General features: G+C 44.1%; 1 protein-coding gene across 4 annotated transcripts in view; it reads right to left on the reverse strand.

Moving 5' to 3' along the window:
* Window positions 1–80: 80 nt before the first annotated feature.
* The window catches only part of cicb (capicua transcriptional repressor b), a 36581-nt gene continuing 19714 nt past the window's right edge, over window positions 81–16947 (reverse strand). Inside the window, exons 3-22 of one of the 4 annotated variants that reach the window (XM_086218146.1) lie at window positions 13247–13396; window positions 12943–13111; window positions 12244–12355; window positions 11973–12155; window positions 11689–11821; window positions 11398–11576; window positions 9315–9453; window positions 9058–9155; window positions 8412–8931; window positions 7923–8030; window positions 7697–7836; window positions 7414–7574; window positions 5445–5635; window positions 4596–5057; window positions 3862–4202; window positions 3609–3768; window positions 3367–3525; window positions 3031–3165; window positions 2344–2475; window positions 81–2230 (exon numbers count right to left, since the gene is read on the reverse strand). In XM_086218146.1, coding sequence (XP_086074272.1) covers window positions 1941–2230; window positions 2344–2475; window positions 3031–3165; window positions 3367–3525; window positions 3609–3768; window positions 3862–4202; window positions 4596–5057; window positions 5445–5635; window positions 7414–7574; window positions 7697–7836; window positions 7923–8030; window positions 8412–8931; window positions 9058–9155; window positions 9315–9453; window positions 11398–11576; window positions 11689–11821; window positions 11973–12155; window positions 12244–12355; window positions 12943–13111; window positions 13247–13396 — 3962 coding nt within the window. In that variant the 3' untranslated portion in view covers window positions 81–1940. Of the gene's footprint in view, window positions 2231–2343; window positions 2476–3030; window positions 3166–3366; window positions 3526–3608; window positions 3769–3861; window positions 4203–4595; window positions 5058–5444; window positions 5636–7413; window positions 7575–7696; window positions 7837–7922; window positions 8932–9057; window positions 9156–9314; window positions 9454–11397; window positions 11577–11688; window positions 11822–11972; window positions 12156–12243; window positions 12356–12942; window positions 13112–13246; window positions 13397–16947 lie in introns of all 4 variants that reach the window. The other 3 variants (XM_086218145.1, XM_086218144.1, XM_086218147.1) reach the window with 3 other exon arrangements.

The following is a 16947-nucleotide window of genomic DNA, read 5'->3' on the forward strand; positions in this document are numbered from 1 at the left end:
TTGTTGGTGCAAATGTGGCTTTCATGAATAGCTAGGATTATTTTGCCTTCATTTTCTGTGCTTCTGCATAAGGAAAACCAATTTTTCATGTTGCCAGGAATAAAATCACTTTAATTGAACACCTATTTTATTTGCATACTGAAAGATACAGATACAAACTTAAATTATTTATATAAATCTGTCTCTTGCATACTGGAACAGCAAAACAATAAGTAAAACACAAAAAAACATTAATAGCCATATTTATTGTTTTTTCAATTTCATGTTTTTTGCCTTCAGTAATTGGCTCCTTAAAAGTCAACGTATGTTCAATGACATATTTTCCTTAATAATATAATGAGTCTGCAGACTCTACAATAATTATTTACAAAACAACCAAGTCTTGCACAAAGACACAACCAGCATTATCCAACCAGCTCTCTTTGAGTCATCACCTTACCCTCACTTCCCCCAGTTTTCTCTCCGCCTGACTAAGGAGGTCTGGAGAGAGCAATAAAGTGACAAAGGGAGGAAGGAGGGAAGGAAAGAGGTGGAAGAAGGAGATGTACAAGCATTGAGGCTATAGAATCAAACTTAGTAAAGAACAGAGAGGCATACAGGGTTGTCTAAAACACTGCAGTTGAAAGGATGTAAAGGTCCATATCTTCCTCTTTAAAAGTAACTGCACAACAGGTCCTTGCTGAGGTGAGAGGACAGTCGAGGGAAGACTCAAGTGGAGGGACTGTACAGGTGTAAAGCAGCATCTGCCACCTGCCTCCAAAATTACTTTTAACTTTTACAAATGAAGAAAACATCTGCCAGCAATGAGAACAGAACTGACCAGGGTCCATTGCAATGATATATGGAGTAATAATCATAGGAATAGTAAAACAACAAACTGAATAAGACAATGTTAAATTCAAATATCAAAAAAAGTTAATAAAACCACTTGGCAAAAGAGGTTTAAGGCCTTATCAGCCTACCTCCACAACTAAAAGCCAGGATGTGCCCACAGACTCCGACCCACCTCCTTCCTTCACGGCTAATGGATGAGAGGCACAGGAATGCTCGGTTCCTACTCACTGGCATGCGCAGGGTTCAGTCATGAGAAGGGAGGACTTGGCCCGACAGGTAATTGCAGGAATGATGGCATTGCCAGACGTCCACTTAGATTTCAGACAACTTTTCAGTCACTCTTAGTCGACCTCTCCTGAAGGTCTACGTTTGAGCAGTAAAAATGGAGAAAAAGAACCAGTGAAACATCTCTCCGGGTCTGTAGTCTGGGTTCTCCATCAAACCCAACAGTCTCCAGCTGTTGAGGGCCCAGCCCCCTAATATCAGCAGAAGCCAAACACAAGCTTACAACAGATACATCTACTTACAGGTTATTCTTTAAGCAGCAATCTACTGCTTTCCCTCCTGTAACCCAATTTAAAACAAAGTTCAAAACATAAAACTTCCTCTTTTTAAAACTGCAAACTTGTCACTGTCTCAGAATCGATTATGCAGATCTCTATGTCCAAGAACCCTTTCTTTGAGACAAATGAGTGCAGCTGTAAACAATGGTCCCTCGTTCACTGGCATCAATGGGAACTTTGTTGTGTAATATAATGTGTAAGTGCTGAGTGAGAATCTTCACACATAGTCTTCCTCCAAGGCTGATACCACAGAGTTTGCATGGTGCATTAATGTGTGTCGAGGTGGTTATGTGGTAGTCCTTGTGCCACTGTTTTTCCATGTGTCCTTTTATGGAATCACATTACAAAAAGAGTCCCAGGACTGCATCCTAACGTCTCTCACTCTCCAAGGTTGGCTGCTGCTGATGGAAACAAATCAGGACCTGATGTGTCAAGAGTGCAGCTAAACAAATGTGAAAGCGTGTTGGGATTGGAAAGAAGTGACTTCAGCAGTCACTGATTGGTCAGTTGAACTTCCTCAGTCAGACATGGAGTCAGACTTCCTCATCTGGACGAGTCTTGTGAATCACAAGGATCCTCTGGGCTAGCCTCTGTCCCATGCTCCACGTCCTCATCCTGCAGATCCCCACCTCCTCTCCCAGGTCCTTCTCCTGTCTGGGAACCAGAAGGTCCAGGCAGGGATCCGGCGGAGTCAGAGATGCCAAAACCAGAGGCATCAGAAGGGGCAGCTGTCTGCATGATCTTTTGCCGGACCTCCCTGATCTTGAGCTGCAGACACACCTTTGTGGGAAATATATCGGAATATCTTGTCTGGAAGGCTGCAGTGGCCTGAGCTGAAACCAATATAACAAACAAACAAACAAACAAAAAATATAAATATAAACGTATGTTTGCAAGTGGAAACTCACTCTGAAAGTGTGGGAATGGGTGTGTTATTGTGTCTAACCAGAGGGAAAGAAGCCCTGCTCCTGGAACAGCTGCATGACCAAAGCTCTCCTCTGGTCCAGTGTTCGTCGCAGGGAGGAGTACGGCACTTTATCAAACTCCAGTTCTGCCAGGATGTCTTCTCCATCTGTGCCTGGGGAAGGGCAGAGGTGAAGGGGCTAAGCCTTCTGGGAAATACCCCCCCCCCCCCCCCCCATTTTATACCTTATCATCTTTGAAAAAACGTTTTTCCAAGACAATCCCATCCTTTCAAATATGTCTTACTTTGTCTTCACCAACGAGTCCAGATGATTTTCATGTTCACATCTGGTAGTCAGCTGGTTTGACTAACATCTATTAGGTGTCCCTCTATATTTCATCACTGGTGTGGTCTACATAAAACCAGGTCAATGATGTATACACCAGGGAGCCTCTGAGCCACCAACTGATCTACATCCCTGGTGCCACACAAAAATTTCACTGTATTGGAATAATTGGAGTTTAACTGCAACAAGGTTGAGGGAGTGATTATTAAAATGAGAGTTTGAATGTAGGGAGTATATGCTATGTCCCATCAAAGAGGCTATTTATGGCAGACACATATCAAAACACAAGATATCTGGATAATCAGAGACTCCCTCCTCTAACCCCTCTGCTATAAACTGACATCTGCTGCCCCGGTATACCTGCCCTTAGCTGTGAGTGTTACCTGCTCTGTCGAAGGTGAAGATGTCTCCCTCACACTTGGCAGCACTTTTAGGTGTATTTGGCTCTGAACTGCAGCTTGAGCGCCGCCGACTTTTTCTCTTTGGAGAAACTTGATCATCAGTGGCTGAGTCCAGATCTGGCACAAACACAAGGGAATCAAAATTTAGAACACAAATCACAAAGTGAGATTATATGTAACATTAAAATCAGGCTACATCTTTGATTCTGGTTCAAAATTATCTTTGACAAAATTCAGAATCTAAAATCATTAAAAGGCAAAAAACACATTGCGCATCCATTAAAGTATTTCGTCAGGGAATGCTCTTCTGAATGAGACCTGTTGAGTTCTTTCTCTTGCGGCGGTAGCTGCCCAGAATGGCACGGGGTGAAGTGGCAAGACTCTGGAGGGTGGGGGATGGCAGGACCTCCTCTGGTCGAAACTCTGGCAACTCAGCGAAGCGCTCCTCGAAATATACCTCTGACAGGACCCTGCCAGACCAACACACGCAAACACAACACACAGTATATATATACACAGTCCTGAACAAAATCCTGAATGAGTCACAAAGGGGTTAACTCACTTGTCCACAGAGTCAAAGGTCTTCTTCAGCGGCGGTGGACGGGCTTTGACCTTTTTAGGTGTAGGACCATCTTTATCGGTCTGTGGGGGTGGCAAGGTGGGTTCTGTGGCTAATGGAGGGGGTAAAGGAGAGGAGGGGAGGGATTCCTTCCATCCAACCTGCACATCAAATACAAAATAGTAAGTTTACAAAAGACTGTAAAATGCTAAACTGTAACTGGATATATAGTGTTAGCAAAGACGTTCTCTCGCCTCTTTGGTGATTGTGCTTTCTCGGTTGCGTGTATCAGAGGAATCTGCTGAGCTGGAGCCTTCTAGGGGTTTGTCAGAGGAAGGCGACTCCTCAGCAAAGTGTGTTGATGGAGACTCCATCTGCCCCAAAGGTTCAGGATCAAAGGAGAAATGACTGTTTGCAGCAGCCTCTCGCTCTCTCTCCCTCTCCTTTTCCCGTTCTTGCTCCCTCTCCCTTTCCTTCTCCTTCCCTCGACCTCCTCCTTCATAGCTGCCCACAGGGATGTTTGCCACAGTTGCCTTCACTTTCTGAGGGGTTCTGACTGGAAGCTGGGTGAGTTTCGGTGTGCCTGGTGTGCTAGCTGTAAGACAGAAAGATAGAGGTAAAATTACAGCCATGCTTAAATCTAACTTTTTAAAACTGGGGAGCAGTTGTTTGGATTTTTAGCTGCAGATAAATGTTGTGTTGAAAAACTAGACATGTTGAATTTTCAGAACTATATAGTAACAAATGAATGTCAAATGAAGACCAGACCAAAAATGCTTAGCCATTTATCAACATGCAGATGGACCAGGTTCGTTCAAATAACAGTCTCTAAAACTTGGCAAGCACCATCAGCACTGTAACTGAGGTGGCAGAGTCTAGTAACATTACTGCAAAACCCTGCGTGCTGGAGTACAGCACTATATAATTGTTTTTCCCCTGTAATGTGAATCTATAAATCAAAACATACAAATAATAACTGCAGCCATACCAGGTTGCTGGATCTGAAGAGGAGGACTGCAGGGCCTTCCAGAAACAGTTGTACCACTGGGAGGTGCCACTGAGCTGCTGCTGGACATCTGCACCTGCCTGTCCAACTGTCTGTCTGAATGCATCAGCAGGTCTGTTTGCCTCTCAGCCTGCCTGTCAGTTATTCGATCTGCAGGTCTGTCCAGAGGCAGGTTTCTGTCTGCCTGTCTGTCTGGATGTGGGTGTGTAATTGTGCCTGGGGTGGCTGTGTGTTTGGGCATGATGAGGGTGGAAGCACTGGAAGGGCTGGAGACAGAGTAGACCACGCTGGGGGGCACTGTGGTCATAGAGACGACCCCTGTTGCCATGGTGACGTTAGATGAAGAAGGATAGATAGCAGTGACTATCTGGCCCCCGGTGCCTGAGGCAGGGGTTGAGGCGGAGGGCTGTGGAGACTGAGCTGTGGCTAGCAGAGGTGGCTGACCTGGGTGGAGACATGAGGGCCAAATACTTTTGTCATCTTCTGGACACTTCCACCAATAAGCCATAAACTTTACATGTGAATAAATACCCATATCTATTTTCTATTGATCATTAATATGAAAAAATGGAATAATTGAGACTTTCTTCAACTGTCAGAATGGAATCCTTGAGACCAAATATGACATATACAAATCAAGCTATTGTCCCTTTGTTGAAAACTCTCAGTGTTGCAAGATGAAATACACAGATAACGCAAAAAAAAAAAAGTTGTCAAAGCAGATGTTTAGTATATTTCTTCCATCAAAAGACAAAATGTGGAAGTGACATATGCGGGTATTGGAGCTCAGAAACCCAGAGGCTACGAAACCCATCTCTCCAAAGCCCTAACCTGCGATCAGTGGCTGAACCAGGGTTTGTCCAGGAGGTGTGATGGTTGTGAACCCAAGGGTTGCTAAGGGAGATGGAACATATGCAGATCCAGGCACTGGCAGAGCTTGGTGGGTGGGAGAAGAGCCTGTTGTCGTGGAGACCAGAGGCAGAGAGGATGGGACCCCTGGAGTGGACTGGACATAGGTGATCCTGAATGTGATGTAGAAGAACCAGAGAGGAAATTAGAAAAGAATAAAAATGAGTGAAATGTAGGAAAATTAACACTGAGAGTTAAAAAAGGATGATGTAAACATATTATGAAAAATGTCAATAAAGTTGTAGTGGCGGTAAGAGAAAATGTTGAGGTACAATAATGAGACAAAACAGGAAGGAAGGGAACAGAAGCATGATCAGAGGGACCTAGGAAGACAAAAAGAGAACTGCTGCAGTGAGGGTCAGAGGGTGAGTGTACATCACAGCGAGCAGAGCTGGATGACTAGTGCTGTGTGTGTTTGTGTGTGTTGAGAGTTGAGAGGTAGTGTGGGGGTGGAAGGCAGAGGCAGCTTGGGCCACCAGCAGCATGACTAACAGATCCAGAATAGAGCTGTTCTGCCACAGCTGCACCCCTGCTGTACTTTTTGTTGTTCACATTGTCTATTCACTACACTATAGAAAACTGGACATCCCGCCATCAGGAACAGTACTTCCAGATGAATGGTGTAATTTGTCCTATTAAGTCAATCAAGTTTCAGAATAGAACTGGCGTTCCCTCGCTCATTGCAGTATAAATAAATAAAAGTCAACATTTATTTTGCTGGGAAGTCAAGGTTAACCCTGATCAGTAGAGTGCATTTATGGAGCTTCATAAACCACTCTAAATGAAAGTGGCTTGTTTAAACTGCTATTCTACTTGAATAAGCCTTCCAGTGTACGAAATTGTCCAGTAAATATCCCTTTTGATTGCTTTCCATTTTTGGAATAAATATACTCTCTCTTTGAATGCTAACCCAATGTTCATATGGTTCATTTATCTTTGGTGATGTTTACTAGTTTCTGAGAGATTCTGAATCACAGCTGGCCCCATGTGTGCCTGTCTTCTCCCATATTTTAGCTCCAGGGGTAGTATATTCTTGGCTGCCTCAAAAACAGTAAAGCAATAATGAAGCTCAAAGTTGGGCTATTTGACTGTCAACATATTTATTCTGGAACATATGAACCTTAGCCAATTGTTTTTCTAAGGATTATACTGTATAAACGTATTAATGGGAGCCATCAGTTGCATTTATTTAATACAGAACATATCCAGCCAATGTAACCAAAGCTAATTTTTAAAGAGAAACTGACAATTATGGGACCATCAACGGCAGCCTGTGGAAGGCTGAGTGAGGCTGGCATATGTTCATAAATGAGTGCCTGTTTGACAGAGCCAAGACAAGCTTTATTCGTGCGTAATTTGTTTATAGACCCTTTTAGACATCTGATCTGCACCAGCGTTCATCTACGTGTTCAAGTAATGGCTTTGAGCTTCCAATCATTGATCCCCATTAAAGAACACTCCATGTGGCCTCTGGTCAAACATGGCTGCTACAGGAAGAGTTGCCATGTCCATGCTTGAAGGCAACTTAATTCCCTTTTGTCTGTGAGACATGAAAGCAGTGATAATTTGGAAAATATTATAAAGGAAGAAGATCACTCATACTTGCTGTCTCATGGATGAAAAATACCTTTCTTGCCACTGAGTGACATTTATCCATCCCATGTGATTACTGATCATCTACAACACAAGATGGCTTCAATAATCCCATACTGACATTTTCATCACTGGATTGAATAACAAAAATGTTTAATGAGGGCCAATGACCATAAACATGAATGTTAAACCATCATTCTGTTACTTATTTGATTGTTCCCCACTTAAGAAAAAAAAGCCCCAAAAGAAAGAGCATTCATATTCATTATCTCATTGCAGCTGATGTGTAGTTTCATACCTGGTGGGTGCTGGCGGCAGCAGTACAGCCTGCGAGGGGGCTGATCCTGGTGCCACAACAGCAGCTGTGGCCACTGTTACAGGGAAGGGGCTGGCAGGATGGACCGCTCCGCCCTGTGGCAGCTGGGACTGGACCACAGGCATGGGAGCTATCTGGATGATCTAGAGAACAATGGAAGGAGGAGGCCATGAATGAGAGATGTAGGACAAATGCAAATAAATGAAGACTGCAAGTTGTGAGCCAAGTACTCTATCTCAGTATCTCTAATGTTTTGCTCACTAACCTTGCTTCCTGTCTGAGCACCATTCTGGACAGGAAGAGGTGGAGCAACAATGGGAAACTGCTGAGCAGGGGCTGGCGCAGTCCGTACTGTTGCCATGGGAACAATCATTTTACCCTGGAGCACTGGGGACTGTGTTTGCACTGAGGGAGGCAGATGGAGAATTTTATTTCACTGAAAGTCACCACTGACAGTTAGATATGTATCCTAGCACGCAGCAGGCTCTCACCTCTAGTTCCTGGGCTAACCACTCCTACTGTTGAGCTGGACGTATATCCCGTCAGTGAATTTGAACCATGCTGCTTTCCATTGGCCAAGGACACGTGTGTGGGAGGAGCTGTGGGCAGGTTGAAGATACTGGTTGGCTGGCTTAGCTGCTGAGGTGGGCTCTTAGGGTTGGTGTTGGCAGGTAGGGTTGGCAGTATGTACTGAACTTGTGTGATGGCCTTGCCCCCAGGGGGTGTTACAGAAGAAGAAGGAAGGAACTGGGGCTGAAGCAGGGGCAGAGGCAGGGGCCCATTCGTTTGGCTATGCGGTGCTGAAACAGTGGTGGAGGAGAGGGCCTGCTGCTGGGAGGGCTGAGGCTGAGGAGAAGGGGTGATGAGCTGTACAGCAGGTTGGGCAGAGAGAGCCCCACCTAACACCAAATTAGTCACAACTCCGCTTGGGCCTACCCCTGCACCAACAGGATTAGTTGATGACGAAGAATAGTACCCACCACCAGTGGCTGCGCTTCCTGATCCTGAACCAAGCAGAAGTTGTGGCTGCTGCTGGGAAGTCAAGGACTTCCTTTCTGGCAGGTGTGGGCTGGATGATGTTCCTCCATCTCTGGGTTTGCTGGCGATGGGGAGTGGCGTGCTGATGACAGGCCGCATTACATTGGTCAACACAGTGGAGGCTACTCTCACTGCGCCCAGGAGTGGGTTTGCGCCCATTGAACCCACAGATGAGGATGGAGGCCCTCCGGCTGGAGAAGTGGAAATAACCGACTGGCCAGACGAGAGGGAGAAAGTTTGCACTCCTCCTCCTCCTCCTCCCTCACCCGCAAAAGTGTCCTTACCATCTCCCTCTCCCCCTCCCTTCCTCCTGTGGTCTGAAAACACAGCCCCTCCTGTTCGTCCCTCATCATAACGCTTGCTGGTAGGGTAAGAAGACAGTGAAACACTCCTGCCATGTGGGGTAGGATGGGAGGAAGATGATGATGATGAAGAGGAGCAGATGACTGGAGCAAAAATTCTCTGAAAAGGGAGGACAGACAGGCAAATTATTTGAAAAAAAAAACATTGATATAATAAGAGTGAAACATTTGTGTAGTTTTCTTTTTTATGTTAAAGTCAGTGAATAACAGAGGAGCAACAAGTCACCTTCTGATCACTTTCATCTCCAGAACCTTTCTCACTGTCGCTGTCAGTCACCCGCTCCTTACACTTGAGGTCGATGGAGCTGCTAGGATAAGGGTCCTCTGGAAAAGAAAAATACACTACAGCTACACTTGACATGGTCACAGTCAAATGGTCATGACACAATCCAGCATCATTGTAAAGAGGACCAAGCAGTGAAGACAGAATAATACTCAAATTATTACTTGTGTCTCATTTAAAAAAGTATGCTCGTTTCTTACCGATGACATCATCGTCTCCCTCCTCTTCACAGATGACCATACGTTCCTCGTCACTGGTCATGTCCTCACTGACCCCCCGCTGGGACTGAGACAATGGTGGGGCATGGCTTGAAAACTGACCACCTCCATCTCCACACATCTGAATTCATCAAGAAAGAGAATTCATCAGAAACACTTTTGAAACAAGATAATATGTTTACATAGGATTTCACACAAATTTGACAACTTAAGAGATCTATTTTTGTTTTTTATTTGAATTTTTTTATCAGTTATAGCACCTGCAATCACCAAGAGGACAATCTGACCTTGTTCTAACTGATCTGTACCTTTTAATTAGGGCCTGAGCCTGAAGGAACTTCGGGGCGAAGACCCTGTTGTTTTTGCTTCGTGTTTTTTCTACTTGCGTTCACAATGATACAGCAAGGAGTCTCTGTCCAGTGCAGGGGACGGCTTGACTGACTAGCAGTGGGGGATGGTTTGCTTAAGAAATGGTGCAACATTTGATGTCAAGACATCTTTCATTTATTACAAAATTATGGGGTCCACCCAGTGTTAATTTAGGCAGCTGTTTTAAATTTAGTCTTACGAAGACAACGCATAATACTTGTAGGCATATTTGACTCTTTTTTTTCCTAGTTTCAGTCTAGTTTTTGTCAACAAAGGACTAAATTAATTTTAGTCCAGGTTCAGTTGTCCAAAATCATTACATTTTTGTAAGTTTTGAGTAAAAATAATGTTTTCTCTTCAACTAGGCTTATACACTGAAAATTTGAATCAAGAAGACGATATCACGTGATTACTTTTGTAAAGCACCATTGCCCTTTCAATCTGTCATTGCTCTCTTCATCTCTTAACACAAACTCAAGTGAAATCAAGATTGTTTACCTTAGCTGGATACCCTTGACTCTCCCACCATTGCACTGCTGCTATGTTTGCTGTCCCTGTACACACCTGGTATTTAGATCAGTCCTAAGCGATCAGATTGCAAGTGTGTGCACACAACGCATCCTACATGTGTCCTGGGCAACATTGAAGGGCCATGCCATCAGCTGATGTCCTTTGTTTACGCGAAAATACCATTGCTGAGTGCGGGAACAGTGGTGTATTATCATTATATTATTATAATGAGAGATATCATTGCTGCTTCATCAGACATCTTTGGTGACTGGTTTGCTTTGTTAGGAACAAACACTGCTTTGATGTCTCTCCTGATTTTCATATCAGACTAATAAACACAGAAGTATCATCGGCTGCACCTCTCACTCTCTTATTAAGGAGCTAATGTCTCTAAACCATTAACCGATCTCTCTCTCTCTCTCTCTATTGTTCTCTCTGCTATCACCAGAGATTATCCCAAACAAGACTGTAATTCCTGTAGTATATAAAATGTCAGTCTCAGAAGTGTTCATCCACATGATCCACAGCAGCAAGTAAACGCGTTTCATCCGTGCAAGTTCTAAGCGACATACTCGTTTGTGCTGCCTGTAATAAATATAAACAAGATCGGGCAAATAGGCCGATTAAAATGTTACAAATAAAGGTACTGTATGCATTTACTTAGGTTTAGGTTTAGTGGACAAAAGTGGTAAACCATCTTTTCACATGTTGCCTGTGAGGCTGAGGTGGCAACACCTGGGAGGAGAGTGTGCATATGTTGTGTGCATGGCACATTGATCAAAGACCAGGATACATTCTTTCAAGTTTGACAGACAGTGTGCACAGATGAGGGGACAAAACAATCCTTTTTTTCCCTTTTACATGTCCTACAATTCATAACTTACATTTTTTTTTTCTCATCACATCTCATCAAAGAAATCTCAACACATATACAGTATTTTCAGCCCGTCTTCATCCTGTCTTAGTCTAAAAGCATAAAAAAATTTTCATCCACTAAATCAACCAAAATTAATTATTATTTGGTGACTCCATTTTTTTTTCAATCCTTCCAAGAGAAAAACTCCTTGTTGCTTGTGCAGTTGCTCACTCCCTCCCCACAGCTACAGGGCACTGTTTATATCTCCAGCAGAGATGTTTGTTGCATTTGTTGCCAGTTGCATATAACTCTTGTGCAAAGCACTCTTACCTGTGCCAATTCTGCCAGGGCCTGCGTGTTACCCCTGTCACTCCGCTCGAGGCTGTGCATGGCACTTTGAGAGAAGGCTCGGGGACGAGTGAGCTGGCTGGCATTACCCTCTCCTGTACTCCTCTCAGACACGCCCACTAGACCTGGACCGACGCCCTTCATCTCCACAGAATGGGGCTCTGTTAGAGGGAAATGGAGGGTTGTTAAAAGGGCTGGAAATGATAAGGAAACTAGATTGGCAGATGACACTGAAACATATTTGTGAACTTGTGAAAGTTCAGATGGACCAACCTGTAGACTCAGACATGCTCCTCTCTCTTATATCTTTGCCTCCAGGGACTCCACGGCCTTCAGAGCTGGACTTCTTCCTGTCTTTGTTGCACCACTTCCAGTCTGGGTGGGCTTTAAAGTGGGCCTCTTTTACCTGAGAAGAGTGATAAGAGGTGATTTCATGTAAAAGAAGACTGACACAACACACGTACATGCATATTTTATATATACACACACACACACACACACACACACACACACACACAACTGATTTGTTTTTTGGTCTTAAGAGTGTATCCAAGTACCTGGAATGCCAAATCATGGTACTTTTGTTTCTCTTTAGGTCCCAGGGCATACCACCATTCCCCAAGAATCTTGCTAACTGTCCTGTTGTCCTGGTTTGGGTGACGCTGATGCACCAAGGCTCGATGGCGCTTACTGAAAATCATAAATGCATTCATTGGTCGCCGGATGTGGTCCTTCTCCCTCTAAACAAGACAGAAACATATTAGGTTAGAGAGATTAGCAGATGACACATGGAGAATTTGGATGTTCATTCGGGGGCAGTGAAAAGACCTTTCCAGGGCTGCTCTTGTCTCCATCTTTGGGCAGTGCACTCAGGGACTGAGTACGCCGTTTTACTGGTGATGTAGATAGAGGCTGCTCTGGTACAACTCCAGGGAGAAAGCTAAAGGAGACAAAACATTCCCCTGTTTAAAATCTTTATTAGACAGAGCATCTTGCCACAGAACAATACACACACACAGACACAGACACAGACACAGACACACACACAGGGTCAAATATAAATACTGGTTCTCTTTCCTGCTTTCGTGTTGACTAATAAAACTGATTAGTATTGAACATCATTCACCTGAAAGCTACCAGGTGAAGACGAGAACAAGTAGTTCCTCTCCCATGAGATACATCAGCAGATTGAGCAGATAGTTCATTGATCTGAATGGCTGTCAGACTGCCGACTGTCTTTCATATACTGATAGAGCCTAGAGATGGAATGCTTTGTTCCCATCTGCTTTGTTCTGGCATTGAGCTCTTATTCCCAAATTAGCACAAGGATAGAGAAAATATCACACTGACTTACAGTATGTGTGGGCACAATCACACATAAAATTGCAGCAAAGGCTTACTTGGACAAATACATAACCACATTTTTACATGGACACTAATAACACATTAACATACATCTTAAAAATGCCCATACACGCTCAAAGCTTTTAACTGAAAACCATGATGAAACAAAAAATCTGCACTTACGGGTCATCTACATCACTCTCTGTCTCACTGTCAGGCCTCTCCCTCTCTGCATCTCCTTTCTCTTTCTCTGGCTCCTCAGATGAGGGGGGAGGCCGGGATGGTGGGCCTCTTTCTACAGTGGGAGGTGCCTCTGCAGGCTCGGAAGGCAGGGCTGCCACCCCCTGACACTCTGAGGAAAAGAGATGCATACTTATTCAGGGCAAACTAAACAAAAAAGATCAAGACAGTTTATAGAATAACACATGAACAGAGAAAGGAACAAGTGTTGGTGTCATTTTTTTACAGTCATAAATGTACCTCGTACCTGTCTTAAGACTGGCTGTGTGGGGGTGGTTGACTGGGTGCTGGCCTTCTCCTGACTGAGAGGAAGCATCTGATTGGGTGGGGGCGAGGAAAGGGACCAATGAATGCCAGGGAAAGACTGGAACAGACCGAGGCTCAACATTGGTCCACACTGCAGAGGAAAGAGAATAACCATTTAAGCTTTATGTCCAAAAACATTTCCCGCCCATAATGTTCTTTCCGGCTCAAAAATCAGATTTGAACAAACCAGGCCTTCTTATATTCCCATTACCAAGATGCTACTTCCTTATTTGGGGAATCAAGCACCTCGGGAAAACCCTCTCTAATCAGAACTTAAAATTGGTGTGAGTGTAATCACACATCTTTTGGAATCATTTCAGACAGATGGAACAATAAGTATATATATATATATATATATATATATACACAAACACACTCAAACCATGTCCAGACCGTAGGTTATGGCTGTGGTAGTGGTTCCTCTTGTTTTTCATTTTTCTAATCAAAGTCAGTTTTACATCTAAAATACTGACTGAACCTAGTTAAACCTCTAGAAGAATAGAACATTTGCAGCACTCCACTTGCAGGTCAGAGATTGACAATGTCAGCACTATCATCACAGCACTCCTCAACCACATAACTGGTTAAATCACTACGAAAGAACTCCCTGTTCTTAATAACAGAGAGGATGAAGAACAAGAGCTGGAACACACCGAACCATCAGAGAGGAACAAGTGATTTTATAATTTATATTGTCTGCAAACAAAATATTTCAACATTATGGGGATACTTCCCCTTCAAAAATCAGCATACAAAATGCTGTTCCTTTATTATGAAGATTGTCATTACTCTACATCAAAACTATACAAGCATTCCATATTACTGGATAACAACTATAATCTCAGTCAAAGGAATAAGTAACATGGACTGACCAAACATGCTTAATCCTTGGCGGAGATACTGAGGATTCTCTGATGAGAACATGGTTGAACCGTTGAATCCTTGAAGTTGCTCCCAAAAAAGAAAAATAGTAATATGTCCGTTTAAAATCTCTCCTTTACGAGAGACAGAGATCCAGGTAAGGAAACATGTTAAATCCCAAATCTCCAGCTGATATTGTTGGGAAGCCAACAGATGATGTCAGTTTCATCACTACAAATCATCATTCACAATAATTACTGCATAATCCCCCGGCATTGTGAGGACATATAGAGGTATTACTTTTAATTCCAACGAGTATAAATAAAATGTCAAGTTCAGTCTATTTCCTCGTATCGCTGCCGCAGCCTAATAACCGAGAAATCAGACATCAGTGGACAAAATGTACCACAAACGATCTCAGTAATATACGAAATTTATTTATTATTGAGAGAATGCATAATTGCACAGACGACCAACTGAAAAGATGATTATGGTTGACGGAAAGGCTCCACTTCCCTTTGGTCTAATTACCCCCGATGCCCTCTCTCGCTGTTTGTTTACATTACTACAGCAGTTCAGCCATGAAGGGGTTAACAAGGCCTTAAATCCATCCACGGCCTGGATTAAAACATCCACCCGGAAACTGCGCAGTCTTTCAGGTCCATGTCAAAGCTTTCTCTGCGCTGGACAGGTGGGTTCGCTGGGGTAACGAAGCACTAACAGTTCCACGCAGCAAAGATGTTGGTGTAAGAGGCCACAGTGTTGATCAGGGTTAAACACTACAACATGCAAAGTGGGGCGACGAAAGCTACTGGAAATCGTCTAACTCGGGAGAGCAGTGTGGTAATTTTATTACTCCTCAACTCTGCACTGCTAACACCCGACTCTCCCAATCGCTTCATATGATAAACACAGACTCGTTAATTTCACAGCCTCCTACCACCATCGGAGCCTGAAGTGCACCGCTCCAAATTGGACCAACCTCTCGGGAACGCCCCTGGTCGTGCACCCGCTGCACAGACAGAGGCAAGAGAAACGCAATTGTTCTCATGTCTCAACTACAAAGGCGTATTCACACGCACTGGCTGCCAAAATCATCCAGAGAAGGCAGTCGGACAAGTGCATTATACCAAGAAATAACCTGTTTTTACTATGTCTAGTCCTAAAATCGCACCTGCCTTGCGATCTAATTAACACCTGTCAAGATACTAACCCACTTAGAAACGAAGAACAACCAGCTTGGGTTCATCCCTGTTTACAACGCAAAAACAGATGTCGTTGACTATGCTGCAATCATCCATCACCCAACGCTTAAAATCCATCTCTGATTATCAACAAAGCTGTGTTGCTAGCTAGCGTTTAGCCGATCTCTTTGCAAATTTCCTCCCCACCTGGCCAATCTGGCCACGAACCTGACGTTAGCCAACAACTGATGAGACTACAACACGGCAATAGAGCCAGCACTCCTGAATCCAGACAGCCGAGAGAGAGTGAGAGAGAGAGAGAGAGAGAGAGAGAGAGAGAGAGAGAGAGAGAGAGAGAGAGAGAGAGAAAATTGGGATGAAACGCTGTTGGTGTTGTCTTTCTCCTCCTCCGTGATCAAGCTTTTAAGGCAGTAACCGAGAGGTTGGGTGAAGATGCCAGAATACAGGACCCGAACCCGCTCGGGGAAGCGATACAGTGGGCTAGGTAGCAGCGGTTACTGAAGACCGTCCGTCTACAGCAGGTTAGCTAGCCACTTCGTGCGGACGACATCGGCGCGCGCATCGTCCACTTCGGTTGATACTTGATGTTTTGGTCCAGAAAAGTCCTTCAGGCGCACCTTCACCCTTGCCTACCCGAGTTAACTCCCTTATTTGTGTCTTGTTCTCTCTCTCGTAAGCCTCGGCCCTTTCTTTCTCTTTCCCTCCCTCTTCCTCTTGTTGTAAACTAGGCTGCTTGCCCCCCTGTACTCATCGCCCTCCCCTTCTCGTCCTGTCAACCTCGCCCAGCCTGGTCCCGCCTCCCTCTCCGGATTCTATCCAGCTATTGGCCAAAGCAGCCACCTGTCATTAGCCCGCGGCTGATCTTGATTGGTCGGAGTGTGCGCTGGAATGCCAGTCATATGCAAATTTGCCCGGCTTCACAGTCTTTAGCCATTATCACCCAGTAAACAGAATGAATCTGGAGTTTGCTTTGCTTATGAATAAAAAACACAATATATCTTTATTCTATACACATGGAAAGACTGACTAGCGATCAAATAATGTCCTCCAGTGTATGTATTTGTATGCTTCTTTCAGTTAGCCCACCCCATGGTCGTATCATTGGTGTGGGATTCCTAGTAAACCTTGGCTGATGTGTAAAAGAACCAATCAAACGCCGATACTCAGATGTAGGCCAACCAATAGCTGTTCAAATGTTGGACAAAATCCCGCCCCTTTACTCCAGCTCGTATTCATGAAGACCATCCGATGTAGGGAGGCGCTAGTGAGCTTTCTACTGTCTCCTTGCCACAGTGTGTCTCAAACTGCTCTGGGGATGGATGTCCATGAGGGCTCTGAGGTCAAGATGACAATGCATATCCGCAACCATTACATCTGTAGCAAGGTATATTCATCATTCATCCTGCAAACATAAATACTCACCATATCACAAATCACATATTATTACAAACAATTTATCTGTTGATGCAGAACTGTTGCTTTTAGAAACACAGCTTAGACTACAGGGAGCCAAGTGATGTAATTTTTCCACTATGAAAAGCCTTTTCAAATCCCTGAACATTTTTTCCTCCCCATC

Source organism: Aulostomus chinensis, chromosome 11 (genome assembly GCF_037954235.1).
Source record: "Aulostomus chinensis isolate RoL2024-O1b breed Wild chromosome 11, RoL_Achi_v1.0, whole genome shotgun sequence".
NCBI classification, from domain to species: domain Eukaryota; kingdom Metazoa; phylum Chordata; class Actinopteri; order Syngnathiformes; family Aulostomidae; genus Aulostomus; species Aulostomus chinensis.